The sequence below is a fragment of the Strongylocentrotus purpuratus genome, unplaced genomic scaffold (genome assembly GCF_000002235.5).
Source record: "Strongylocentrotus purpuratus isolate Spur 01 unplaced genomic scaffold, Spur_5.0 spur5_contig_866, whole genome shotgun sequence".
Lineage (NCBI taxonomy): Eukaryota > Metazoa > Echinodermata > Echinoidea > Camarodonta > Strongylocentrotidae > Strongylocentrotus > Strongylocentrotus purpuratus.
This window is the reverse complement of record NW_022145575.1, coordinates 2183132-2211071: the sequence shown is the minus strand read 5'-3', so window position 1 is coordinate 2211071 and position 27940 is coordinate 2183132. Positions and strand designations below refer to the sequence as shown.

Here is a 27940-nt window from a genome sequence, read left to right as displayed (position 1 = left end):
GCTGCACCACCAGTCCACCACCACCACCACCCTGGAAAAGCTGTCCTCCCTTTTACTACAAAACACTATGGGATATGTAATCTACCTACGAAGTCAACTTCAATTGTAAAACTTTGAAAGTAAACCCCCTCGAATCAGGTGGCAAGCAAACCAACATTTCTCGCAAATCAAAGTTCACACCTTATCCCAAGGAAAATAAATGGTACACTGTGAATATAAATTACGGTCAGTTTGTTTTCATGTATTTTACCCCGGTATTTTCAAAGCCAGAGTAAATGACACTCGCCTCCTTGACTATGTTCCCATGCGTGACATGGTGACAGGGCGCCCTCTGAAGCTTGAAGTCTATACTCTATCTACTCCATTTAGTCTGCTCTGAAAGAGTGTTTTACACTAACCGGCTCTCGGTGAAACTGCTTTAATATGTCTAGGGCTGGAGGATACATGTACACTATTTCTGTTATTCTATGTGTTATTTAAGTATTCCAGACTCATGAATTGCCCGAATTCACGAAGAAGGTTTAAATTTAACCCATGGTTTCAATCTTCATTTACATAACTAATGGTCTGAGACTTCTAATATTGGACCTCTGAATGTGTACGCGATGAGATTCGCTAATTTTAGACCATGGGTTATGTAAATGAAGATTCAAACCACGGGTTGAATTTAAATCTCCTTCGTGAATTCAGGCAATTAAATCTCACTTCCGGTGACTGACGATGCTGCTCCACCCTACTCCACCTAACATCAGCCTAGAGCTCGTTTTCAAGGAGAAAATGGGACAGCGTAAAAACTCTCTGTTCTGAAACAATCATTAATTGTGTCAGATTTACTTCAGAAGGAGCAAAATATTTGCAAAAGTTAAAAAAGCATCGTGGTATTAAGCGTCGATTCAAGAAACATTACGTCAATATAGTACATAATTTTTGTAAAATGTAATGAAAGATCTCTTTTTTTGTCATGAGAAACGTTGACGAAAGTTCAAATCATTTTTGTACAATGTTGAGTCCGGGCCTCAGAGACGCTGAGTTCAGACTTCGGTCTCAATGTTACTGAATATTTGTCTTGAATCACTATCATTGACATCGTGTTTGGTGTGGCCTTCACTGCAAGCCATATCGCAATCGCATTCCTCCTCATCATCCTCAAAAACATCGCTTTTCTCTTCAGTTCCATCCTCTAAGAGGATCCTCTCATCGCGATCACTGTTTGGAGTGTCATCCGAAGCCTCCTCGATCTTGATATCAATCTTGGTTTTCTCATTCACCTCGACGTCGTTCTCGAGGTCATCGAAGTCGGGTGGATGGTGATCATACATGTTGCTCCGATCTGCAGCGCCATCAGGCGTCGGTCTCGGCTCAGTGGGGTCAGGTATCGCGATGCTGTTGCCTAGGGAGCCATTTCCCACGTGACCATTGGACGAATCGCCTCGCGAGAACTGTTTCTTCAGCGCGAAGAATCGTTCGCCGATCGTCGAGCGCCCGATGCTGGTTTCAAACACGGAATGGTTCTTCATCGAATCTTTCCGAGGCGGTGTCGAACACGATGAGCGTGACTGACAGCTTCGCAATGTTCTATGGGTGCTCAGAGTTCTGTTCAAAAGATGGAGACGCCATTTTCGCTTGACCTCGTTTTTCACTTCTCCGTTCATGAAACAGTAAAGGATCGCTAAGAGAAAACCCTGCAATATAAACATTTTAAAAAGACCAAGAAGAAATGCCTCATTAGGAAAGACTAACACTCCTACACCATTCAGATTCGAAAGCGTCTGTTTTAAAAATGTTGTTGAAACTAATATAATTACTCCAATGTAATGAAAGCAATTTTCCTACCTGAGCCTTCATTGTTTTATAATTCGATTTTGTGGTAATGTTTTTTTTTATAATGGTAAGGTTAAGTAAATAAAATTGTTATAAAACAGAAGATAAGAAAATGAAAGAAAATGCAATAAAAAATGTATCTGGACTGAGGACATATGAATGTGTCCTTGGTTGGCCGTAAATTTTCATTTTGATATCCATAAAAGCCTTTACCCCTCCCCCCCCCCCCCCCCCCCCCCAAGTCAGTATACAGTATGGGTGTATTTTAAAAGCAATGACCTCTAACCATTTCCAATCAATGTGTATCCAGGAGTTTACTTTTTCGGGAATTTCATCCCATTCATTTGTATTCAGCCCCCTCCAAGCGTCCCAACGTCAATTCATTGAAACTCATTAAAACAATTACTCTCAAAGGGATTCAATTAAAGGGCCGATTGAACAGGGGCGGCCTTCCGGCACCACCCGGTTTTGAGCCTTTCGTTTGCCCCTGTCGAAATGATCTAGTTACAGATGAAGAAATCGGACCGCAAATAAACGCTAAGAACTATTTTAAATCTATTTTATTCACTATAGAAAAGCTAAGCCAGAGGTCAGTGTCTCGTGGCTATTGAATTAAAACGCCAAATGAGAGCTTGCTAATCGAATTCACAAAATATACGGAGCATTTAAAAGCATTTATAGACTAATTTTAAAAATTGACTCCTTTCCTTATACGTACACTTATACAGGTATTTCCAAAGTATGATGACAACCGTATTTATTCATTTTCGCCATTGTGCTTATTTTAGATAACTTTTGCAATCTTTTGATCATGTGTGACCTGTGAACAAAGTTTGAATAAAAGAGTCTGAATAAAAGTAATACCATTAATTATATTTATATCTTTATCAAAATGATTGCTTTAAATCCTATATGACATGTTTTCATAATCTTTTGTTTTGTATGTCATCATTGACCATGCCATTTCCCTCCGATTCTCTCCCGTTCTCACTCCCTCTCTACCTTTATATTTTGCCCCCCCCCCCCCTGTTCAGGACTGCTCTCGTCAACATTGAGTTCGTAATAAGCACATTTTGTCATGCATACCCTACACAAGTTCCTGGGTTTGCGATTGCAATACATGTCAAAATCCTGATGTTTAATTGTATTTAGTAATGCCATCACGAAGACCTTAAAGATCTAGATGAGGCAATTTCAATGGTCTTTTGCATCACCTTCTGAAATATGCAAACATAACATTGACTTCAAACAGTATTACATAGTCCGACCTTGTTTAAAACAGGTAATACGTCAATGCAATGGCGCTGAACTTAAGTCTGTTAGATCATGTTCAGTATACTCATAACATAATTATGTACTTTGATATTTTTTTATTTTTTTTAAGGCATGGTATTTTACCGACAATGCTACCACTGTTGTAATATATTTTCAATTGCGCCATCTTTCGGTGAAGGCGTAGGTAGAGCGATTTTCGGCTCTCGTACCCAAGCATCATCACACGCATTACGTGCAGTTGAAGATGCATTGTGGGACATGGCTGTCAATACATCGGGGCATTGTGAGCCGCAGATGGCAGTATACGTAAATAAAGGAGAATAACGAGTGAAAGAAAACAACCTTTCCTCTGAAATGATTGTCTTTTTACGTACCTGGAATGGTGAAAGAATGAGTTCGAAGTACATTCTGATATAGACCATCGTGGTATCGTTCGAAAAATGCATCCCAACAGTGATGATGTAATACACTCCAAACAGCGGAATCAAAATCAGCGTCGACTTGGCCAATTTACTGGTAGTAAGAAAATAAATGGAAAAGAATTTCAAAATCTTGAAAGGAAATGCTTGCCTTGAAAGAAAAAAAAAGAAAATTCAGAGAAATCCATTCGTGAAAGTTTCAAACACGAAATCGGACAAAAACAAATTTAATTTTTTTTTTTTTTTTTTTTTTTTTTTTGTATTGAGATCCCTAACCAGTCACATAGAATTTTCATCTTAGCAAATGGGTAATATACATGTGAATGGGTGACAATATCGGGAAAATTTCCAACATAAACTTGCTTCAAAATTTTAATATAATTACTAAACATTTCAAAGCCAAACAGGATTACTTCTCATCAATCAGGAACGTATGAGGTCACACTCACGCATGATATCATTTTTGAACAGCCAAGAGGAAAAAAGTTACTGAGAAATAATGAAATAACTCCATATTTTACCGTACAACCGATATGAGAGTTATCCCCCAATATCTGAAAAGCGAATGACCAATTTACAAATCTGAGACTAATAAAGATTCGGTGATCTTAGCATCCACATGGTTTGACCAATTAATTTCAAACTATCGTCATGCCGTCTCTCTAAGTTTTCTTCTTTCACTCATCTCAGCATTTAAGAAAGAGTTGAATAATAATAATAAGTGTGCATCAGACATGCAGGTAATATGGTTGTAAAATATCATCACGATAACAATAAACATGCTGATTATGCTTGTTTTCATACCGTTTTTGTCGTATAATTATTTTGGAAAAAATTTAAACGTAGGATCAATAAGCATGTACAGGTCTAAGCGATTAGAAGAGGGAGAATAAATAAGACATGTATTTAAACATGAAAAGACACAAATTACCCAAACCAGACAAAGTAGGATACTGAAGACAAACTTGCCGATCATAATCAGAAAGGGGAAGGGAAAAGTGATGGCGGCGTTGATTCATGTTGATGATAGTGGGGGGGGGGGGGGTGGCACATGTACCGATCGGAAAGAAATACACTATACGGGAGGACACCCCCTCCCTCCCCAAAAAAACTGTCCTCATGGACAAGCCATTCAGCCTCCCTTCCTTTTGCTTGCAAAAAATGAATAATCTGGCCTTACCCTGTATCATTGTTAAGCGTGACTTAATATTCAAAACAAAGATGATGGTATGACCTGGTTATTAAAACACTTTTATCATCATGCTTGGGGTGAAAACAATTATTAATGAAACGACCTTTTTGTTCCCCCTGTTACTGCAGATAGGAATCACCAAGGTGTCTAATATATGCTATTGGTAATGGGCCGTGGAAATTCGTTCAATTTGAAGAATCAAAATTGACCTTTAATCTAATCATGGAGCCTTGATGTGTTACTCAAGACAACCTGGAGAGCGAGTAGCTGTAAATGAGTCATGAAAAGGTTTAAAACTGTTGTGCCCGAGTCACGATGAAGTAATCGTGAGTAAACTGTAGATTGTTCTTTGCGAACAGCTTTAGTCATAGGTTTCGGTTTAATAAAATTTGGAGTGGACTATTAGGCTATTATTATTATTATATGTTATTTTCTACTTTTTTTACTTGTATTATATTCAAGGAGACCTTAGGATTTGGGGATACATTGATTATCTGAGAATTTAATTTTTAAGTTGTTATTTTCTTTAAACCATGCCTTCAAAAATCAGACAAATTCCAAAGCAGGACCATTTTAATAAAAAAACATCCCTTGTGATAAATTCAAAAGGGGGAATGTAAGGAGGAGTAGAGAGAGGGAGAGAGAGAGAGACACAGAGAGAGAGAGAGAGAGAGAGAGGGAGAGAAAATCCGATTATTTTTGTGTTGGCCTCCTCCCCATACAAAGATGGATCGACGGTTACCCCTACTTACAAAACCTCTTTCAGTCACATCTTTTTATTTCGCGTTGAATCCTTCAAAAACAAGTTTTGAAAATCGGATTTATGACTGAAAACTCTCTCCGTACTGATGTACCTTCATCATGTTTATGCAAAGAGGTGGAAAATGCTATTTAAAAAGCTTTTTCTGATTCTTACGATGCAACATGCCACGTTCTACTTCAGGGGTCTCAGGTATCAATATAATTTCGTTCTCTTCTGAATATCCTATTATTTGTGCATGCGCGATTTCAACATTTAAAATATAACGCAGGATTAACCCTCATAACTACGCATACATTTTAAGTCAACAGTTACCATTCGCTTCATTCCATGTTTGTATTGAAATAAAGTCGGATTATAGACTAAGAAATGATGGAGAAATCGGAAAACATGGACAAGGCACTAAGAAACACCAAGCTTCCATTTACTCGAACATAGTATAGTCATGTATACCCCATGCTGCAGTCGGACATGCAAACATGATATTACCTTCACAATACCCCGAGCATAGGCATGACATGAAATATTGACCTCGAGAAAATTGAATTTGTTTACACTTTATCTACGAAATTAGAAGAGATTTTTAGTTTTGTTATTTGACATTTTTATTCTGAAATAATAAAGAAGAATTTGGGGGCTTTTGAATTGCTAGATGAAAAATATTTTAAAAGATCAATTCCGCCTTGCTTTAACTCCTTTGCATATGCAAATTAAACGCAATTTATACAAATTTATGTAAAAAATTGACCCCCTTGCAATTCAAGGTAGTGGACAAAAATGTTATATCAAATACATTTATATAGAATCCCCTCCCCTCATTTGCAGGAAGTTCAGACGAGTAACTTGGGATTTTTAGCCCTAATAGATATCTTTCAGCACACTATTTTTAACGTTTATGCAATCAAACTAGCTTTCGACATCTGAAAATGACGTTACCGACTTGGAATCCTTTTTTATTTGGCCTTAAAGGGACTGTGTAACATTGTTCAGATGAGAGATAGTGGTGCTAAGGTAGTGACTTCAATGCTAGATGTACAATTAAAGATAATCTGAAAATTTGAGTGAAAACGGATCATTATTCATGGTACAAATTGGGAAAAACTGATCTGATCGATTCCTTAATTCTCCCAACTATATTATTCTACTTCTATTCTGCTACTTGTCAAAGCCTGTTCAGCATCAAGACAAGGACAATTTAATTACATTTTAGGTGAATGTAAATCGTCACAAAGTAATAAAATGGCTCTACATTCCATTCCAGACAATTAAGTGTTGACAGATTTTTATAGCCTGTTTTTATGTATTTTTCTCATGGAAAAACCGTTGGGAAAATTCAAAAATGGTTGGGAGAATTTACTGTTAATCACTGTTAGAGGGTGCCTCACATCGACGCCTTCAAAGAAAACCATAGATATCTTTGTGATTTGAGAATTTGTTCAGGATTTTTTGCATGTCAGAGGGTTAGTATAGTAGAAGGAATATAGTAAGTAACATTTTATACAAAAATTAAGCAATTTTTTTCATCAACCTTGAACAATGTTACCAAGTCTCTTTAAAAATCTTTCAGGACATCATGTTTAACGTTTTTGTAATCAAACTAGCTTTCGACATCTGAAAATGACGTTACCGACTTGGAATCCTTTTTTATTTGGCCTTAAAGATCTTTCAGGACATCATTTTTAACGTTTTTGTAATCAAACTAGCTTTCGACATCTGAAAATGACGTTACCGACTTGGGATCTTTTTTTATTTGGCCTTAAACATCTTTCAGGAACTCACTTTTAAATCGTATGCAATTACACTAGATTTCGACATCTGAACAAGACGTATCCAAGGTACCGATGAATAATAAAGTGGATAATAGATTGATAGAGGGAAAAACCCTTGTTGACAACAACATCACTGCTACATTTCTCAACTGCAAATGTAGTAATACTCACTAGGTTTGCCCCAATGGCACTGCTATTTTAATGCATATCAGTGCTTGTTTCATGCAGGGGTTCAGGCAAGAATAATATAAGGAACTTTTAGATTCTGCACGACGAGAACGTGGACTGCCCTTTTAAGACAATGTGACGTCCTTTTAAGGCACTGGCAGTGACGTCACATTGCCTTAAAAGGGCAGTCCACGTTCTCGTCGTGCAGAATCTAAAAGTTCCTATTTGGAAAGGTTGACCAGCATGCCAACCAGATAAAAAGACGACTGTACGTGAATAATCATGACTAAATGGCTTTATTGTCTATGGGGGGTAAGGAGAAACGCTGTCTCCTTTAGGGTGCAGGATTGATTCCTGCGAATCCGAATACTAAATGCCTCCGCGTCCCTGCATCGCTACGGAAGATGTATCGAGTACAAACGACATGATATGAAGAGACAGATATCACATCATAGTTTACGTATAACAAGATGCGTTTCATATGTAAAGTGCCTGTAGAGTGTGATTGAGTTTAAGAGGTGTATGATGCGAGTGAGTTTGCAGGCCATGCGAACAACAGAATGCTACCTGTACGTTCTTGCCTCAGCTGCGTTACTTGCTCTCAGCTTAGTGGCCAAGACACACAATATGTGGAGAAACAGAACGAAATTCACCTGCAATAGAAAGAAAACAAAAAAGGGAAATTTTAGGTAACTTCAGAGAGGCATGGAACACAATAATAATAATAATGATGATAATAATAATAATAATAACAATAATTATAATAATAATACTAATAATGATAATAATAGAACAATTTAAAACCAATAATAATAATAAAAACAAGTTTAAAAGTATTCACACAATGATTATAATATAACTGCTATCAAATCTGAGTATCATTTTTCAACTTAAATTTTAAACTCTACACTCTCATACGTTATTATGTATCTCTTAGTCATTTTGGTTTAATTATACGATTTCTTTTAGCATGTAAGCAAGAAAATAAACAACAATGAATTTAAAAAAATGGACTCGTGGACTAACTTTGCAATGTCTATATTTGATTGTTATTAAAGGTCGAAAAATGTTTAGTTCAAACGAAACGATACCGTGTTAACTGTTGACCTACATGTACAGTGCGTCCCAGAAAAAACGAAACCGAGAATTATCGATGTTTTATCATAACTCAATGACATTTATAATTGATAAATGACACATATTTGAAAAGCTTAGATCCTCCTCTTACATTTGATGCAACTCATTATGATGCATATTTCACGCATGAGTGATTAAAATCAATTTGAAGAGAGGAAACCGAAAAGTCGTTTGGCGGGCGGTAAGTGAATTTCAAAGAGAAAATCACATTTCTAGAAAGTTGAGTTTCTGCCCTTTCATATGATACTTCAATCAGGAAAAATGAATAAGGAATTACAAAGTTCTGTTTGTTTAAAGTAACCCTTACATTTTCATAATTTTAGCAAACAAATTCGTTTTCACTGGCTGCCTGCCGTAGCAAAAAGCAGAATTGACCAAAGACTTAACTCCGTTTCGTTGACAATCAGCCATAGGCGTAGATCTGTAATTGATACCTATTGTTCAGGGGGATGATCTATTCATTCACCCCCCCCCCCCTGAACAATAGGTATTACGTAAGGATTGACGCCCATGCAATCAGCCATGCATGAAGTCTTTCGTCTACGGCTGATTGTCAACGAAACAGAGATAAGTCTTTTTTTAATTTCGTTTGTTGATACGGCAGGCAGCCAGTGAAAACGAATTCGTTTAATCAAATTATGGAAATGCAAGCACTACTTTAAACAAACAGAACTTTGTTATTCCTAGCTCATTTTTCCAGATTGAGGTGTCATATGAAAGGGCAGAAACTCAACTTTCTAGAAATGTGATTTTCTGTTAAAAATTCAGATATCGTCCACCAAATGACTTTTTGTTTTTCTCTCTTCAAATTGATTTTAATCACTCATGCGTGAAATACGCATTAATATCAGTTAGATCAAATGAAGGAAGAGGATCTAAGCTTTCCAAATATGTGTCATTTATTTATTAATTATAATTGTGATTAAGTTATGATAAAACATCGATAATTCTCGGTTTCGTTTTATCTGGGACGCACTGTATAATAACGTACCGAAGAAAAACAACAACATATAACAAAATTTTAAAAAATCTAAATTGCAGGGTAAATCCTGTAAAAGAATGAAATGTAATGTATGTCACTCAGACAGGAGTAATCGTGTATACTCCAAATAAAGCTTACCTCTAGCTATTCCTTCCTCTAAAAACTCAAATAGAATAAAGGTGGGAAAAAAGCACACTATTTGTTTGCATCGTGCACTGAAAAAGGCAATATGATAAACAGAACAACTATATTTGTTTCAGAATACTATGAATAAAAAGACGATAACATGATCGTCACAAATCCTTGTCCACAAAATCGCCAAAGGCTTTAGGTGTGCTTTACATTTTCTCAACATTTGCCGCAAGATGTTGACAAAATATAATGTTACAGTAGTCATGTTAAACAGTGTAAACATTGCAACTGTCATAACTTCGCTATATGTTATGTGTTTTTAAGCGAGGAAATCAACATGTTTACTCTTTTGTAATATAAAGTTATTAGTAAAATTCCGAGAATAAAAGATTTCTGGCTCTAAAATACTGAAATATCAAAGGCCCCCGGATGTTTATATGAGATCGTTATTGATTATTGTTGCGCCTTGCTCTGGATTCATATAAAGAAGGAACAATATGTCACTTGGTCTCCGGAGATAGAAATATGAGGCCATGACATTATCATATTACTACCTATGCAGGACGTTATACAAAGGATGAAAAGTTCAATGAAAAAGAGAACGTATTTCTGTTTGTAAACATCCAAACGTAAATGTTTAACGTAGTTTTGGACCGAAGTTTCCACAAGTCGGATTCATAAATCAGGATACGGGACAAGAAAAGCATATGATAGCCCCCTCTCCCTTTCCTACACCCTATCCCTAACCAGTGACCTTGACGATTTACATTTCATTCACATTGGTGTCGTGGACAAGTAGATACATCGTCGGACTGTCGACCTCAAGGTCCGCGGCTCGAATCCAGCCGCGGCAACAATGTCCTTTATCAAGACATTGATCTACATTCGCCACACTCCACCTAGGTGAAGTAGGTGAAGGAACCGGTAGGAAGGAATTCCTTGAATGCTGTGAGCACCGAAATCGGTAGCCTAGCAGAGCCGGGGTAATATTGAAGCGCTTTGAGCACCTTGCAGGGTGGATATGTTCGCTATATAAATATCCAATATTATTATTATTGTAAGACTCCCCCCCCCCTTTTTTTTTTAAACCAGTGTACGTGACAATTTGAAAAAAACTTTTGTAAGGTGATGGGAATAAATATTATTATTGTTCAAAATACCTTTGAGCCCCTATATACTAAACCATCAGCAGTGGTTATTTTTACATTACAAGACAAAGAAAAACGCTCTAATTACTTAATATATAACCATGCCAAAAGGTTAAACAGTACGTTTCAGATTCGATAGCACAAGTTTTAGGGTACACATCTAAAATATATGATAAAATCTAATAACATTAGAAGTTGTACCCTATGGGGTTCAATATTACACCTTAAAGAGTACGGTAACTTTGTCTTAGATCCTTTAAAGAAATCCTTGATTTAGCTCATGCTGCAATGATAATTATAAACCTTTAGGTCAGTCAGGAACCCTATGACTTTTACAAGCCGATCGCCTGTCTGATTATCAAGATATTTATTATTGAAAATCAAAATCAAATTTAGCATTTACCAAACGGTTTTCATAAAACTACAGTCTTTTGGGGAAAACGAGTATGGTAAAACCGGTCACTCAAAGGTTTTTATTTTTTGAGGCACTTCTTGATCATTTTGAAGCGCGATTTTTAGGGCTTCAATATAACATCATTTCACAAACACTGATAACACGTAGGGCCGTGCATCTCAGATTTAACATTGTTAAACCATCCCTGAGGGACATATGTCGTGGTTCAAAGCTAAATTGCTTTTGTATTAGATAATGTACTTACGATAACAGATATCATGACGGGTGCCTTGATTATCCAGTAACTTGAATCTCGCGTGACATCGTTCCACCAACACCTACATAGATAAAATGAAATGAATGTTATCAACTTAGACAAGAACTTAATAAAAAGAACATAGGGGAAAAAGCATGATGTGTTCGGGTTCGTATCTGTCAAGGCAATTTACCAATGGATGAAGTATGTGATGGAATAAAATTACTTATATGATTTGATTGTAGACACATGATTGCCCGTAAATCAATGTGCCGTTAATGTTCGCTGTGTAATAAGGTCAATGTCCATCTCCATTTGGTTTTCAAGGTATAGGCATTAATTTGAATCTAGGATAATAATTCATTAGTAGTAGAAGTAGTATAAGCACTAGTAGTAGTAGTAGTAGTAGTAGTAGTAGTAGTAGTAGTAGTAGTAGTAGAAGTAGTAGTAGTAATAATAGTAGTAGTAGTAAACCTAGTTGTAGTAGTAGTAATAGTAGTAGTAGAAGTAGTAGTAGTAGTAGTAGTAGTAGTAGTACAGTAGCAGTAGCAGTAGTAGTAGAAGTAGTAGTAGTAATAGTAAACCTAGTTGTAGTAGTAGTAGAAGTAGTAGTAGTAGTAGTAGAAGTAGTAGTAGTAGTAGTAGTAGAAGTAGTAGTAGTAGTAGTAGTAGTAGTAGTAGTAGTAGTAGTGTAGTAGCAGTAGCAGTAGTAGTAACAATAAATGTAGTCTTGGGGGAGGGGGTTGCTGGGGGTTGCTGCTGTTAATAGTGGTAGTTGTGTTTCTATCTTGTCATAAAAGACGATAAGGTGAAGAAGAAAAAAAAGGACCGTCATCCGCAGGCTTAAAGTAGACAAAGAAAAGGTATGGCAAACCGGTTCTCAAAATCCTATATATATATAACACCTCTCTATTTCGGTCAAAATGTATGCATTTATGTGCAAGAAAGGCATATTGTCTAATAGCATTGCTTCATGTTACTTGCTGGATAAGTGGACATAACGGTGATTGATTGTAAAGGTAATAGCTTCAGAGAAGACAAGTGAAATCGTGTATCCTGTTTATCAAAGCTTCTCATAACCTTGGTTAGCCGAGAAACTTGGAAAGTATCGCTTGCTCTACGTTTGGAAAGATTGGAGACGCAGGCGTATTTCGTTGGCTATGTATGTGGGTTGGTGTGGGTGCGTGTTCGGATACGTGTGAGTGTATGCGTGTGTGTATGTTAGTTATTCTGTGTATTTTTCTTTGATTTTGTTGTTGTTGTTGTGGTTGTTGGTATTACGTTGTTTTTTTCAGCTATAGGACTAATGATGGAGAAAACACTGTGTCGAAATCAGGCACTCACATACACCAACATTTGAAAACAGTGTCAACAGTTAATGTGAGAGCACTGTATGGTGTGTGGTAAAGTGTAAAGTACTCTGTCGACAACAAACGCCAAAATTTGTACAAACCAAACTTAGACCACAAAGGAGATTGGACATATTTCATATTGAAGAGAATGTATAAAACATTGTATTCATATAGTATTCAAACTGTAGAATACGATTCGAAACAATATGGCCACAGAGAGGGCAACAGGCATGAACAATCAAGGAGCTCCCTGAACCTCCTACGTACAATGTTTAAAGTCTAATCAGCGTTTGTCACAATGCGTGATACAGTGTTAGAAAATGTTGTCAAAGAGAGAGATGAAACAAATGTTAACGCCTTTTTTTTCTTCCTTCTTCACGGTATGACAACCGAAACACTTTGGAACATTGTCGATCAACGACAATTTCTGAACACTCTTGCTCACGAAAATTTAAACAATGTGGAATACTATGTTATTGACCTAACTATAAAAGAACCATGCTTGCGTATTTATCGGATCTCGCGTCAGATTTCAAACCCTTCATAAAAACCCTCCCCATAATTCCATGCCCACACTAACATCCTGATCGTCTCAAACAACATGAAACTATATACGTGTCCTTACCTTAAAAAAAAAACTTAGTGCCAAAACATTAGTGAAAACATATGGAAGAGCGTGAACAGCGTAACATGCGTTAGCACTTTGTAAATATGGACTAAATCCTCACTGTGACCACATTTGCCACAATGTATATACTTACTTACCACAGTGCTTCATACATTGTAACAAAATGTATTAGAGTCGAATGCATTTTCCAAACTTGTTATACAACGGGAAAGCTTATGTGATAATGCACTGTGCTCTCTGTGTGCAGCTTTCCATGTATATAGGGTTTCTTCTTTGTGGCCAGATTAAGCAATATCGTTATTCGGTTTAATCAGATATATCAGCTGCCTTTTTTTTAGATTTTAATGAAGAATGTTTATCTGAATATGTAGCGAGCTTGATGAACGATATATGTGTTTCCTCTCACTTTTATTTCTTCAGTATTACCCAAAAAGGGATTTTCTTGGGTGCTTTGTCAAAAATAATTGTTTTCATGGAATTGTTCTGAGCCTCGTTCTCACCATGCATTATCATGGCAGACTCATACTGCCCCGCAAAATGCAATGTATCACTAAAATGCTTGGGTACAATAATGAGAGTCAGTGGCGTAATTACAAGGGACGCAGAGAGAAGGGGCGGAGGGGGCATGAAATAGATTCCCTCCTAGACGCTCCCCTTTTCGGTGGCCTTGTTAACTCACATTACGTCCTCCAAGTTAGATCGATGCCCCTTCCCCCACCCTCCTTAATTCCAGCGCCTCATTTACTTTACCCTCGCTACACCATGGGGAATGCATAGGAAAGCCTCATTTGATGTCAACTACGGAATCGAGGGAATTCTCTGTTTAAGATAACGTAATTGATGACGGTGTTTCGTTACGCTTATTGCTTCCCTCCTAATCCCAATAAATACCACGCCCGTCGAGGTTGAAATGCATGTTTTCTTCGATTTTATTAGTAAAGGCAAGACATCGAGTAAGGGTGGTCTGAGGACACGGGTTCGGGTAGCAAGTCTCTCCATCAGCCGAAGGATCCAATGCAGTTCATTCACAGAAATTGCTAATTCTCAAGTGATATGCGGTACATAATAAAGCAGAATCCGGTCGGGGGCAGTGTTACCGATCGTCAAACACTATATGTGATGAGTGGATTATCCTTTAAAGGGTGTATTCACTGTGATACCCTTCACCAAAGAAATGAAGTCATTGGTGGTCACAGAGAAGAAATGTGACCTTCTCTGTAACGAGGGTCGAGTTGTGTAAAGTCGATTTTCGTAACGATCGGACGAGTCTTAAACATCGGGTCATTGATTGTGATAGTACATGTTCGTTGATAGTTACTATCAAACTATAATATTACACGCTAAAAGAAATGCATGGGCTCCATGGTGTTTCTTATTTTCTTACTTTGATTCGCTTTTATCGATTTCTATTCGTCAGGTTCATTTGCTACCTGGAATATACCTTCACGTGTTTGTCGTTAAAACCCCTCTAACGTGTTGGGAGCCCCACACATTTGATGGCAAAATTAACTTAAATTGTATCAAAATATTTGTTTAAAGAATGGCATTTAAGACACATTTCTGCAAGGATTTACAAAACAAATGTGTTTGAAGTCGAATAATACAAATTTCAGGTTTTCTGCGTACGACAGAAAATCCAAATTATCTATAACGTGATCAATATTTGTCTTCAAACAATTTTTTTTTTCTTTTTTTTTGGGGGGGGGGGGAATCTTTGCAGACGTGTGTATTAAATGACACCCCTTCCACATTATGATACAATTCAAGTGAAATGTTGCCATAATGTTTTGGCTCCCAACACTTATGAGGGGCTTTAAAGATAAAGTTGAGTTCTGGTCATGCGATTGCATTGTGAAAGAAACGGTGTGGAATCGATCAGAAAAAGTTGATCATCTAGCTTATAAGTATTGGTGTGTACTGCAAGGTTTTGGAATCATCAAAATGATAACACATTTGGCCTTGTATTGGTAAATTTACAAGCACTGTACCGAAAAGATGTATACGGGACTACACGAACATGTGGCATAAAAATCCGTCCCGATTTGTATGATGTTACATGCCATATTTAGAATATTAAGGCATTTGAAGAGCCACGCTTTACAGGGAACATTTTCTGATGTTCTTCCACACTTGCATAATAACAATGATAACGCTCCCAAATTATGTTTCACCTCTTCCCAGAACTCAACCTTCTCTTTAAAGCTGGTAATACGCTTATTCATTATCATTAACGTCCGCGAAAGAATATATTTGCAATGTCCTTAAAATGCTTCTAGGAAGATTATGTTGCAGTTTGCGTTATGAATGATGGATCAATATTTTTCTGGAGCAAGTATGCATTAGAATAAGCAACATTTCCATAGAAATGTTCAGAACTAATGTTAGCACAACCAAGAGAAAAATTGTTCTTGAAAATAGCAGCACGCTGATCCGATTATGAGACTTATTCTACATGCACAGACTCTAATTTGAAATATAGACATGTTTTACATAAAATCTTGAACATAGCCTAACTCCATTAGTCCCTGTCCGTGACAGATGGTCTGGATCATCTACAGTGCAGGGCCTATGGACTTTGGTCTCTATCTAGTCTCCTAGCTCAGACACTCGGATAATCATTACAACTGCCAATGGTTTGTGCCAGAAAACTACATGTCACATGAGGCTCGTGGTGCGTAGGCATTGTTTCAGCAACATGGCGCCAAAAAGGATAAACTTACCCCGATGACTCTTTGAACGATCGCACTATTGCCCATGGGACCACCACAAATGCAGGGCAACCTGAAAAAAAACATCAGAAATAGAGTCACCAAATTAATCAATGTTATGAAAAGAGATACAAGAAATGCAGTTTATCAAAATGTTTTAGAAGGTTATCACATAAGCAGCTTTTCCATCATTGTTGTTTTTGCTTGTTTGGTGTTGTGTTTTTACTGCTTGCCAAAAGTATTAGAACGCTTCAAGATTGCAAGGTCATGAAGTTAGCGGGTTATTGATGATGAGTATTCAATATGGAAAAAGGGTTAAAATGCCTGTTGCACACGAGGCGTCAAATTCCGCTCCAGTCGTATGAGGGAAACATCGCACAAAATGATAGTGATTGAAAAGTACAAGAATTGCGTTGAGTATGAGTATTACATATGAAAAGGGGTAAGAATGCCCGTTGCACACGAGGCGTCAAGCCGCGTTATTTACCTGACGCAAGACTGCGTCAAATATCGCTCAAGTCGTCAGAGGGTAACATCGCACAAAATGATTGTGTTTGAAAAGTACAGGAATTGCATCGAGTATGATAATTGCATATGGAAAAGGGTTTGAATGCCCGTTGCACATCATTTACCTGACGCAAGATTGCGTCGAATACCGCTCCAGTCGTATGAGGGTAACATCGCACAAAATTATGGCGATTGAACTGTACAAAAATTGCGTCGAATTATTGGCGTACATAATTGACAAGCGCAGGATAAGACGCGATCAAAAAGACGCAACAAGAAACCCAATCTTCCGACATTACAGACATTTAAGAGAACGCCTGCTTGGCTTAAAGGGATCCGGTAATTTTGTCTTAGATCCTCGCCTGTCTGATTATCAAGATATTTATGATTGAAAATCGAAATCAAATTTTGCGTTTGCCAAACGGTTTTCATAACACTACAGTCTATTGGGTAAAATGAGTATGGTAAAACCGGTCACTCAATGTTTTTACTTTGTTGAGGCACTTCTTGATCAATTTGAAGCGCAATTTTTGTAGGGCTTCAATATAACACCATATCACAGACACCGATAAAACGTAGGGCCGTGCATCTCAGATTTAACATTGTTAAACGATCCCTTTAAGGCCTACTATGAACCTGTAAGAGACAAAAAAAATGTGACCAGGATGGTGGTAGACATTTTGTAGAAGAACGAGCATTCTAAGATCCGACCCCCCCCCCCCCCCCAATCGCCTCACCTGAATAGTTCACTCACCATCCGCTCTGAATACTGATGATGATGGATGCGATGTTAAAAATAGTGGGATGAACTAGAATTAGCATGCCCCCAACCCAACATAGTGATGCGGCTACGCGAACGACGCAGCCTACTTAATCAATGTGTCTACATTATACAATGTTGAATTTTTGAACCATTTGAACTATTTATTTTGAACCATACGCTGCCGACATCGTAATAATGTTCGAAAACCAATGATTCTGTCAAGTTGATAGCCCTCTTTGTCTGATTAGCCCGAGCTAATCAGACCAAAAAGGGAAACTAATGTGTCAAGTGTCGATTTCTATTTATTAATGGTTATTCTTGGAATCTTGGTAACAGAATCAAATTGAATTCAATATTAAGTGAACCTTCGTCCAAAAACCTAAATACTCTATTTAATAAGGTTTTAAAGCTTCATTTAACCAACTGCTTTAAAAAATGTCTTCTCTAAAAGAGTCGTTTGCCTATTATTACGTTGATTATGTTCCTATGTCTGTACCACAGTTCCAGATCGCTTTCTGAGACTCGCGGCGGCGTACATGAAGATAACAAAAGGGTAATAAAAGAACTTGCGATTCCCTTACCCGGTGCCTTCTCTATCCTGATGGATAAAATTCCACTTTCAGCATAGTCCATTGTAGGCATTCAATAAGAGATTGTAGCATCATATTCGAAAAAAGACAATTTTAAGGGCTTTCTTATAAATTCAAAATGGAAGATATTGGATGCTGTCGATAAACCTATCCTCGGGCAATGCAACGTCAGTCAGGATTTACAAGCGATTTAGAATTCCTGATTTTCATTTTGGAATTGAATTTCTCTGCATTCCCGTAAAACTCTGTTATTCTGCAGCCCTTTTTCTTCACTCATCCTCATTATTAATGGATAAGTATTTTTACATTGCACGGACATGGTTTGCGACGCTAGGAGTTGAACGCCAAGAGGTCTTTATCGCACAATGCGATGGTTACAGATCCCTTCCCGGGCGATGTTTATCACTTTTTAGCCACCGCAGTGGCGCCCCTGGTTTTGGAAAGACGTACGGTGTACTGAAAGCGATGACTTATAAAGGAAATTCCCATGATACTCTCGCAGGAGGAGATTGATGAGAAAATAAGGAGGGGTAAGCGGACAATACAGATTAATGAGCACGTCTCCTCTTAGTTAATGTATAAGAACTGGCAGGATGCGATAGCAAAGGGAAACGCCGTTAAATCAAGAACAGTAAATAATGTAGATCGTCATGGGAAGGAAGAGAATGAGGACATTTTAAAACGTACTGGCGAACTTTAAAGGTACTATGTGCCATTTGTAACCAACATCAAATTATGTAGAACTTTTCAGGAATTGTTAATATGTCACGTATGTCCTATCTGTTAAAATTTTTACGTTAGCAGTGTCCTATTATTCAAATTATGCAAGGAAACCCGTATACTTTCTAGACTTCACTGTCAGACACTATTGAGTGACGTACTGACTTCTTTTGTTTTCTTTGGTAATAACATACATAAAATGAGCTGTAAAGGTACATGATCATGTGTCTTCATCAATAACCCACTTCTTGTAATGGCCCCCCAAAAAAACTGATTGAATCTTTGCGCAGCACAAGACGCCTTACGCCTTAGGGTCTGAAAATCAGACTATTACTTATTTGATTGCAATCACCGAAGTCGATCTAACAACTAATGCTGGTTATTTTCTCACTAAAATACATTTTCAAGCCCTTTCGTTTTGTGGGAAGTTCTAAATTAGTAGTATCTTTCAAATGCCGTTGAAATTTAACCTTTTTCATTTATTTGGCTACCAAATGGAACATAGTACCTTTAAACGACATCGACATGAGTTTAAAAAATCAAATCAACTAGACATCCGGTGCAATCGTCATTCTGAAGTCGGTGACATAAATCTATCGAAAGGATTTGAAGTTTTTAAATGACAAAGTCCTAAGTCCTGTCTCTTTAACCCCCCCCCCCCCCCCCTCTTTCTCTTTCGCCTTCATCTTTCTCTCCCTTTCTCTCTCTCTCTCTCTCTCTTTCTCTCTTTCTCTATATATCTATATCTATCTCTCTCTCTCTCTCTCTCTCTCTCCCTCACTGTTTGCCACTGTCCTATTCTCTCATTTTCTCTCACATCTCTATTTATTTATCTTTCCTTCTTTCTCCCAATCCCTACCCCTGCCTTTATATTTGTCTACCTCGGACTCCCAATCTCCCTCCATCTCTCTCTCTCTCTCTCTCTCTCTCTCTCTCTCTTCATCTATTTTTCTTCCCGTCTCTCCTCCCTTTTCCTTTTCTCCCACCTGTCTCTTTCTGTCTATGCATCTATTTTGTTTCTTTGTATTTTCCTATCAATGTTTTTATCTATATGTCAATATATCTATAGATCTATTTTCAAGTTCCTCTGTCATGTGTTTTTACTCATTCCCTTCCTGTCTCTGTCTCTTTAAGTCTGCATCTCTCTTCTACGTCTCCTGGGCTTCTTAAATATTGACATTCATGTATCTATAACACTCACATGGCCGACTTAAACCATGTCTCGCAGAACATTTTCTAAGACTAAGTCCCATGAGCAAATGAAATGAATGATTTCGGAATGAAGTACTCAAAATCGCATCACAAATATAACTAATCCTATGCAGACAATGCACTGATAAAAAACATGCAGACATGATGTCTGACGAATAGTCATTGTCAATGCCCCGTACATACACGCAAGACTCTTAAGCTACGTTTTCATTTCACTCTCGGTTCGGAAAAACAGTGAATAAATACGTCTGAATATGTGACATTGCGTCATAACAAGGCTTTCCCATGGCACATCTCCAATCGCACTGCATTACCATGACGCATTGTGAAGAAGGTAAAGATTTATAATGTTGCTTGAATTGAAAATTCTTTACTAACAAAAATATATCAACCATGAGGCATAGCAAGACAAATGCTAACCCTCAATCAAAATGACAATAAAGGCTCTATACGGAGCATCTTTACTGTGAGTTAACGAATAAAACAATCAATCATTAACAAAATTGAAGACATTTTATTTTTACTTGCAAAATATGGTAATCAATTGTGATTCAAAAGTCGAATCATGTATAATTCCATTATAATAGCATATCGTTGAGCTATTACAGATAGGTTTTAGCAGTCTTTTAGCATAGGTATGAAATAAGAAGTCAACTCATATGGTCGGCACTCAATGCCATAAACTTCCATGCATTTGACATCGATGATTTTTGGCATAACATGTTTGCCATAAAACTCACCCCATCCAAGCGCGATGTATCTGTAGATAGACTTCTCTGAAAATACTGCCAGTGTGATTAATGAGTGGAGATAGACGCCCTCTACCAGCAGCCAGTAAAAATTTGCCACCAGAAAGTACTGGATCAGGGTAAAGGCTACCTTGCATCCCGGATTCTAGAAATTGAAGGGGGGAAATCGTTCACGGTTAGTCTTGTTCGTATGCATGATGGAACAGCTAGAAATGTACAGGAAAGTGTTGGACTGTTGTCATTCTTTCGACAACTAGAGTTCTGAAAAGAACTGTTATGGGAAGGAAGAATGCCAACGTTTTGGCAATGTAATGAAAGGAGGAGTAGATTTACAGTAAATGAAACCTTTTGGAGTTGAGTATTAACGGAAAACTTTATGACCTTTTGGGTAAATCAATGTGAAGCCTTTAAGGCGATCGCAGATACCGTATATCGAGAAATCGACATACGGGCAATTTCATTAGCCTTTTCCGTCACATGTAAATATTTTTGAACATTAAGGATAAAGTTGAGTTCTGGTCAGGCGATTGCATTGTGAAAGAAACGGTGTGGAATCGATCAGAAAAGGTAGATCATCTAACATATACGTATTGGTGTGTACTGCAAGGTTCTGGAATCATCAACATGATGAGAAATTTGGCCCAGTCTTGGTAGAGTTACAAGCGCTGTACACAAAAAGATGTATATGGGACTAGACGAACATGTGGCATAAAAATCCGTCCCGATGTTTTACATGCCATATTTAGAATATTAAGGCATTTGAAGAGCCATGCTTTTCAGGGAATATTTTTTAACTGATGTCCTTCCACACTTGCATAATACAAATGATAACGCTCACAATTTATTTTTCACCTCTCCCCAGAACTCAACCTTCTCTTTAATTATGACCTATTGCGTAATCCGAACGTGATTTATGTTGGGTTAACAATAGGGTCTTGAAATTGGCCTTGTGTTGGTTCTTCAAGAGTCTTAGCAATCGTGTTACAAAAAAAGACAAATCACCGTTCGTCAGGAACAGATTACAATAGATGGCTAGTCAATATATATGATAAACCATCCCCTTTGGCGGCTTTAGCTATAAAGTATTCTATAAACATTGTTACTTTTGATAATTATTGAGCTTAAAGTTAAGTTTCTTTATACAATTTATCTTCTCTTTATCAGGGAAAGGGCAATCAGCAGAGAATCGAGTTTCAAAGTATTCCATTCGATTAAAGTAACGTATATTTTCTTCCATTACTTATTTTTGTAATGACAAAATGTCAAAGTAATAAATTCATGCGCTAAGACATTAGTAATTTGAAGAGCATATAAACACAATGAAGGCGTAAGTTCCCATTAGGCCGGGTCTGCCTGTATAAAACAAGACAATGTAATTACAAAAGTTTAAGAGATTCGGATTAGACGAAGGAAGTGAAAGAAGGGGAATGAAAGGGGAAAAGAATTTATAGTAAAGAGGTTAGAAATGAACTGCAACAATTGAGATCATAGCGTGAAATGGCAAGATTTGAGCGAAGAGCACAAAGTACAATCAAACCTGCTTTTATAGTGACCACCTGTCTACAACGACCACCTCTTTGGTTTCCCTTGAAAATGGTTTCTCATTGAAACATGTACTAAAGGAACCTATCAACAAAGACCAATTTTCGTGTTTCCTTTGGGCGGTCGCTATAGACAGGTTTGACTGTATTATGATATACTGCTACTTGAATCTCACCCCTCTATCTACTGGTAGCGAGTCGTTCCCGGAATCGGCTCGGAGCTCGGCCTGGAGTTCGGACTTGAGCAAGCCAGCTTCGTTCTGGGCCTGAATGATGTCCCGGATGAAGACAAAGATGGCACGGAGAATGAACGACATGAAGAGATGCATGTGGATCATGTTACGTGTGCACCTTAGCTTCCTGAAAGAAAGAACAAAAAGAAGGAAGTAAGTATACTGTAATGCTCGTTGCACGCGTCTCTCTATTTAAGAACGTGCAGGAGAAAGTCTTCCATCGTTTGCAGCTGTTGTGGAACTGGGCCCCGTTTCATGAAACTTGATATCAATAACAAGTTACAGGTTACTGTTATAAGCTACTGAAATCATGGCATGTGATTGGCTAAGAGCAAATTTGTCATATAAATTTAGCATTTGTTATAGATAAAACGTTTTATGAAACGGGCCCCTGGTTTCCTACTAATGTGAAGAGTGCTTCATTTGTTCACTACCCCATTCACAGTGGTTTTGAAATTTGTAGCGGCGTTGTAGCGGAGCGGCGACACCGCCATAAAGGCCCGGTCACACAGCCTTTCGCGTCTGTATCGCGGGTAAAATTTCGCAATTTTTTTTTGCCCGCGGTTGCCCGTGGTGGAAAAATGTGCAAAATTGGCTTACCCGCGGTTTACCCGTGGTATGCCCGCGGAACAGACGCCGGCGACTGTTCCGCGTCCTTATCGCGGGTAAAGCGCGGCGGTACCGCGGCCTACCACGCTTACACGCGGTACACACGCTAATGCACGTGATAACAACGCGGTACAGACGCGGAACAAACGTGCTATGACCGTGCTCCACCCGCGATTACCCGCTAAAATTTCGCGTCCAATTCCGCGTGTAACCACGTCTTAACCGCGGCCGTAGCACGTCCTAGCACGTTCGTTCCACATCTGTACCGCGTCTTTACCGCGTGTGTTCCACGTGTACCGCCCGCGATTACCCGCGGTCTAAATTTTTGGGCAGCCCAAAACTTTTTCGCGCGGCCAACCGCGTGTGAATTTCTTACCGCGTGTAACGACGGGTAAAGTACGGCTGTATCGCGTCTTTATCGCGACCTCAAAGCGTCCAACAGCGTCTGCTTCACGGGCAGAAATTTTTGGCCGTGATTCGGCCGCGATACGCCCGTGGAGGGCTGTGTGACCGGGCCTTAACACCGCTACAAATGCATTCACAGTAGAAAAGTTATCCCGCTGCAGCAGCGGGATAAATATCATGTACCCATTCACGCTGCAGCGGGTGATTTTTATTACCTCCGTAACAAACACGTGTATGCATGGCTCATGACCCGCGAGTGACCCCGATATGACCGGAAATACTTCAGCGCGGGGTTTTCGATTGCTTGAAATTGCGCGCGCTAGCTGTACTTTACACACTATCATATTACTTTTTAAAAAAACTAGCATTTTTATTGCTTCCAGTCAGAATGTTTTAATTTTTTGAAGTGTGAAATATTTTTATTTGGATAATTATAATATCTACATAATAATAAAATCAATTTGAATCCACTGGTTACTTTATTTCTATTTCACTTTATGTTCCCCATTGCTGGAGAACAGAGGTCAGTGATAGGTAAGTAAACAAATCACACGTGTTTGTCGCGGTGTTATAGCGGCGAGCCTTCACACTGAGTAAACACCGCGACAGCAGCGGGACTGTCCCGCTGCTGTAGCTAGGCGAACCTAGCGATAGTTTGTCGCGGCGTTATCGCGAGGCGGTGTTATCCCGCGATAGTTTATAACGGGTCCGAGCCTTCACACTGAAGACAACACCGCGACAGCAGCGGGACAGTCTCGCTGCTGTCGCGGTGTTTGAGGCCACTGTGAATGGGGTAATATTGAAGGAAATTCGGAATTCCCAATTAGTTTGTTAACAAACACTGGATTGTATTGACTCACCAGCTTGTATTAAAGTAAAAATGTTATCACTAAAGTAGCCCAAATGCGTGGAGCAATGTGTGCAGCGCATTGTAACCGCACTGAGGGGAGCGTTTTATCAAATAACTATGGAATCGGCTTGGATGCGTCATTTCAATGGCGTTCTTCACTAATCAAGCCTGTCAAGGTAAATTGTCTACTCGTCAGTATTTCAAGGCAATCATTTACACTGTTCATTTTGCATTAAAGGGAGTGTGTCATGACGAGACTATGTGTCTTTCCCGTGGGCCTACTCGGGGCCAATCAGGTACGACTACGGACGACGCGACCGCAGCATTCATGTGCGTGCAACAACTGCGAAACCGAAGCGTGAGGAGAACTTCGGTCTGTTTCGCGAATGCTTCCGCGCGCTGACCCAGTTTAGCGCGCGCTGACCCAGTTAATCAAGTCCATTCGTTTACGTGCAGTTGTCTAAAAGAAAATGTAGATGACGTTAACCAGTATTTGCCATGATACACTCCCTTTAACAGTTTGTACTATATCAATCTCACTTGGTGCGTCAGAGATCGCACCAGTCACTGACGCATTACTGCGTCAGACAAATGAATCTTCGTTTGGAACAGGCTTAATGATGCTCCAGTAGCAATGGCGTAGGTATCCAGAAATTGAAAACATAAAGTGGTAGAGAATCCTTCCCTGGGGGGTGTTTCACAGAGATCCCAAGTCGAACTTAACTCTAAGTTGGACTTAAAGATTATGGAGAGCCATTTGTAGCCTTAAAATCAAATATATTTAAAAGCGAACATTCAAGAATTTTAGATTTTTTATAAATTCCACATCGAGAACATGAAATCCCTGTTGGTAAAAGAAACTATTAATGATTTGAATCAACATGCTATGCTTTTTTAAATAACTTTGACAAAATATTCTCATAGATGCCAACGGCTTTCCATAATTATTGTTAAGTCCAACTTAGAGATAAGGTCAACCTAGGATCTTTGTGAAACACCCCCAGATGGAGGTGGGGGTTGATTGTATCTGGGCGGCCCAAGCTGCTTTATATCTCATGTAAGCTATAGTGATTTTTGTGTTAACCTTAAAACAGGAGGGGGGTCTCCCACAGGGTGACGCTTTGCTGATAACGCCTCTAGTCTTTGTGCAATTAGTGGAATAGGTGGAAACTTATTGTGAGATGGGTTATTAGTAGATTACTGTCAAAGTATCACAGTTTAGTTTTCATAAGTTTCGTCTGTATTGTTCTTGCTTTTAGCGATGGAAATTCGTGATGGATACATGAATACATGAATAGACCAAATAAAGTCATGTAATATGTATCTGTTAGAAATGACAAATTGTATACTAATTGTAGGTATAATACCGTATTATGTGTTTACGTACAGTGAATCATGGTATATACTTCCAGTACCATGATGTAAATATAAATTATTCGCGAATTTAAGGCAATTTAGCTCCAGACAAAGCTGTAACAAAACTCGAACGGTAAGTTCGACAAGCAATTTTTTACTTTTTTTCTTTTTTCAGAGTACATTTCAGACGTCATGTAAAACCTTTAAAATGATATGATCGGATTTGTCATCAACACCCATTATGACGTCAGCAAGGCTTTCTGCAATAATGAATCAAAACATTGTCCCATGCCGTTATGCAAAGAGTTGCTTAGTATCGAGGGAAGTGAACATGTCCGTAAACAAAGACATGTTTTACAGATTGACTAATGGTCTACATGGGCTATGCCATTCCAATTACTCGAACGAAAAGGCCTAAAATAAGGGGTTAGCGTTTTCTCGTCATGACCGGGAACACGACATACATCAGTGCCACCTAGTGAACAAGAGTTCTGTGAAATCATTAGCATGATCAAGGCGCCCTTTCCATTTAACAAAATGTTTTGTAGCTGACAGTAGAGAAATAATGGATGCATTCTAGCTATGTTTTTGCTTAAATTACACCTAGTGTTTTTGAAGGGAAGTGCGGCCATGGAGCGTGACATTTGCATCTTATACATGTTATAGTTTTTGAAACTTCACCGAGAGCGTCTTTATGCACAACGGTAAATCCTACCCTACGTTAACATTAATTAAGGTAAACTTTTAACGCAAGATATTCTCGGGGAAGCTTACCTCGCCAAAAGGGCATTTGGCTTGTATTCATAAAAACATACAAACTTTAGTGTAGGTTCAAGCGGTTATATCGTGTCCACTGGCCTATGACATGTTCAAAACGCTTATTGTGAAACTCTTCATTCCGTTGAAAAATTATCATATTTCTCTCAATAAATCAGCAAGTGAATATAACATCATTTCGGAAACAAATTAATGGCGGGATTAGTTTCGTTTATTTGATCTGTGACAGGGGCACAGAATTTCGTACAAAATGAAACAATTTTTTTTTATAAAACAAGGTTTAGTAAATCCACCTGTTTGGACTTGACTCATTGGTATAAAAAAGAATGGTAGCAAAAGAAGTCTCATTATTTTTAGCATGTAAATATTAAATAACTCATGATAGCTATGATGAAAGTTTAGCACAGTCTTTCACACCACCAAACCAACTCGAGACCAACCCCAAACCGACAAACTCTTCACCATGTGGGGTAATGTAAAGTTATGTTCGGTCTCCATCCGGTCGTAATCGGTCTCATATTAAGCGTGACTGAGGTATACACGCTCCTTGTACCAATCGATGCTTTCTTCTTCTTCTTATACAACCTATGGAATATTGTCCGTCTTTTAGAAGTGACACATCACCTCTCTGCTGTCGTCCGGTCGCCCTGTATCAACAGGCTAGAGATCTAAAGTGTTGCTGTAGGCGTACCCAATTCATCGACCTTTCAATCTTCCTATAACCATGCCAATGCTCTTGAACTTTATGCATCATGGCTGTATGTAACTTCTCCCCTCGCCTCAATTCCAATCAATTCATATTATTTTTAGCTGACCACTTAAAAACCTATTGGCGAAATGTGGGTTGTATGCAGGGGGGATTGGAGGGGCGGGGCTAGATATTTGAAAAATGCGCAAAAGTCTACCATTTGCCTATGTAGCCTTCTATCTGTAGCGATTTCCCCCGCTCAAAAAATAGATAGCAAGACGTTTCTAATCTGACGAAAGAGTTGTTTCGTGTAGCAATACGCAATGTTGAGGTGTAAACGAACTTTATATTCTGTGTTCCTTTTTTAACGTAACCCCCGTCATATATCTTTACCTATTTTTCATTCCTAAGAATAGGGTGTCTTACTTTGTTAAGTTCAAGACACTTGAATCCAAATATCAAGACGTTTAACCACACCATTCACTGTTGTGTAGTATGCCCTCCCCACACACGCATGCACACGCACACACGCACACACACATCCACACTCACACCCGTCCTATAAGGAACGGGGAGGGACGAGAGAAAAAAATAAGCCTAGCGGGAAAATATATATGAAATGTTAAAACGTTTCTAGCTGCCTTTTATCCAAATGGTGAACAAAATAACACTTTCTTCCTCAATAGCCTTCTGACATTACGTCCATTTCTATTTGTATGCATCGCATGACCTACAATTTGCAACATTCATCATTCTCAGGTATGCTTCGGTCGTATTCTTACCCGACCACTTTTACCAT

The 27940-nt window shown here is 38.4% G+C and overlaps 1 protein-coding gene across 1 annotated transcript; it reads right to left on the bottom strand.

Moving 5' to 3' along the window:
* On the bottom strand, positions 1 to 27940 carry LOC100891065 (parathyroid hormone/parathyroid hormone-related peptide receptor). Its single transcript, XM_030973814.1, has 8 exons — positions 27924 to 27940; positions 22400 to 22583; positions 20674 to 20827; positions 16154 to 16214; positions 11463 to 11535; positions 7972 to 8057; positions 3471 to 3609; positions 1 to 1682 (listed from the first exon to the last, which is right to left on the bottom strand). Exons 1-8 carry the CDS (start codon positions 27938 to 27940, stop codon positions 1032 to 1034), a joined length of 1365 nt encoding a protein of 454 aa, XP_030829674.1. The 3' UTR covers positions 1 to 1031.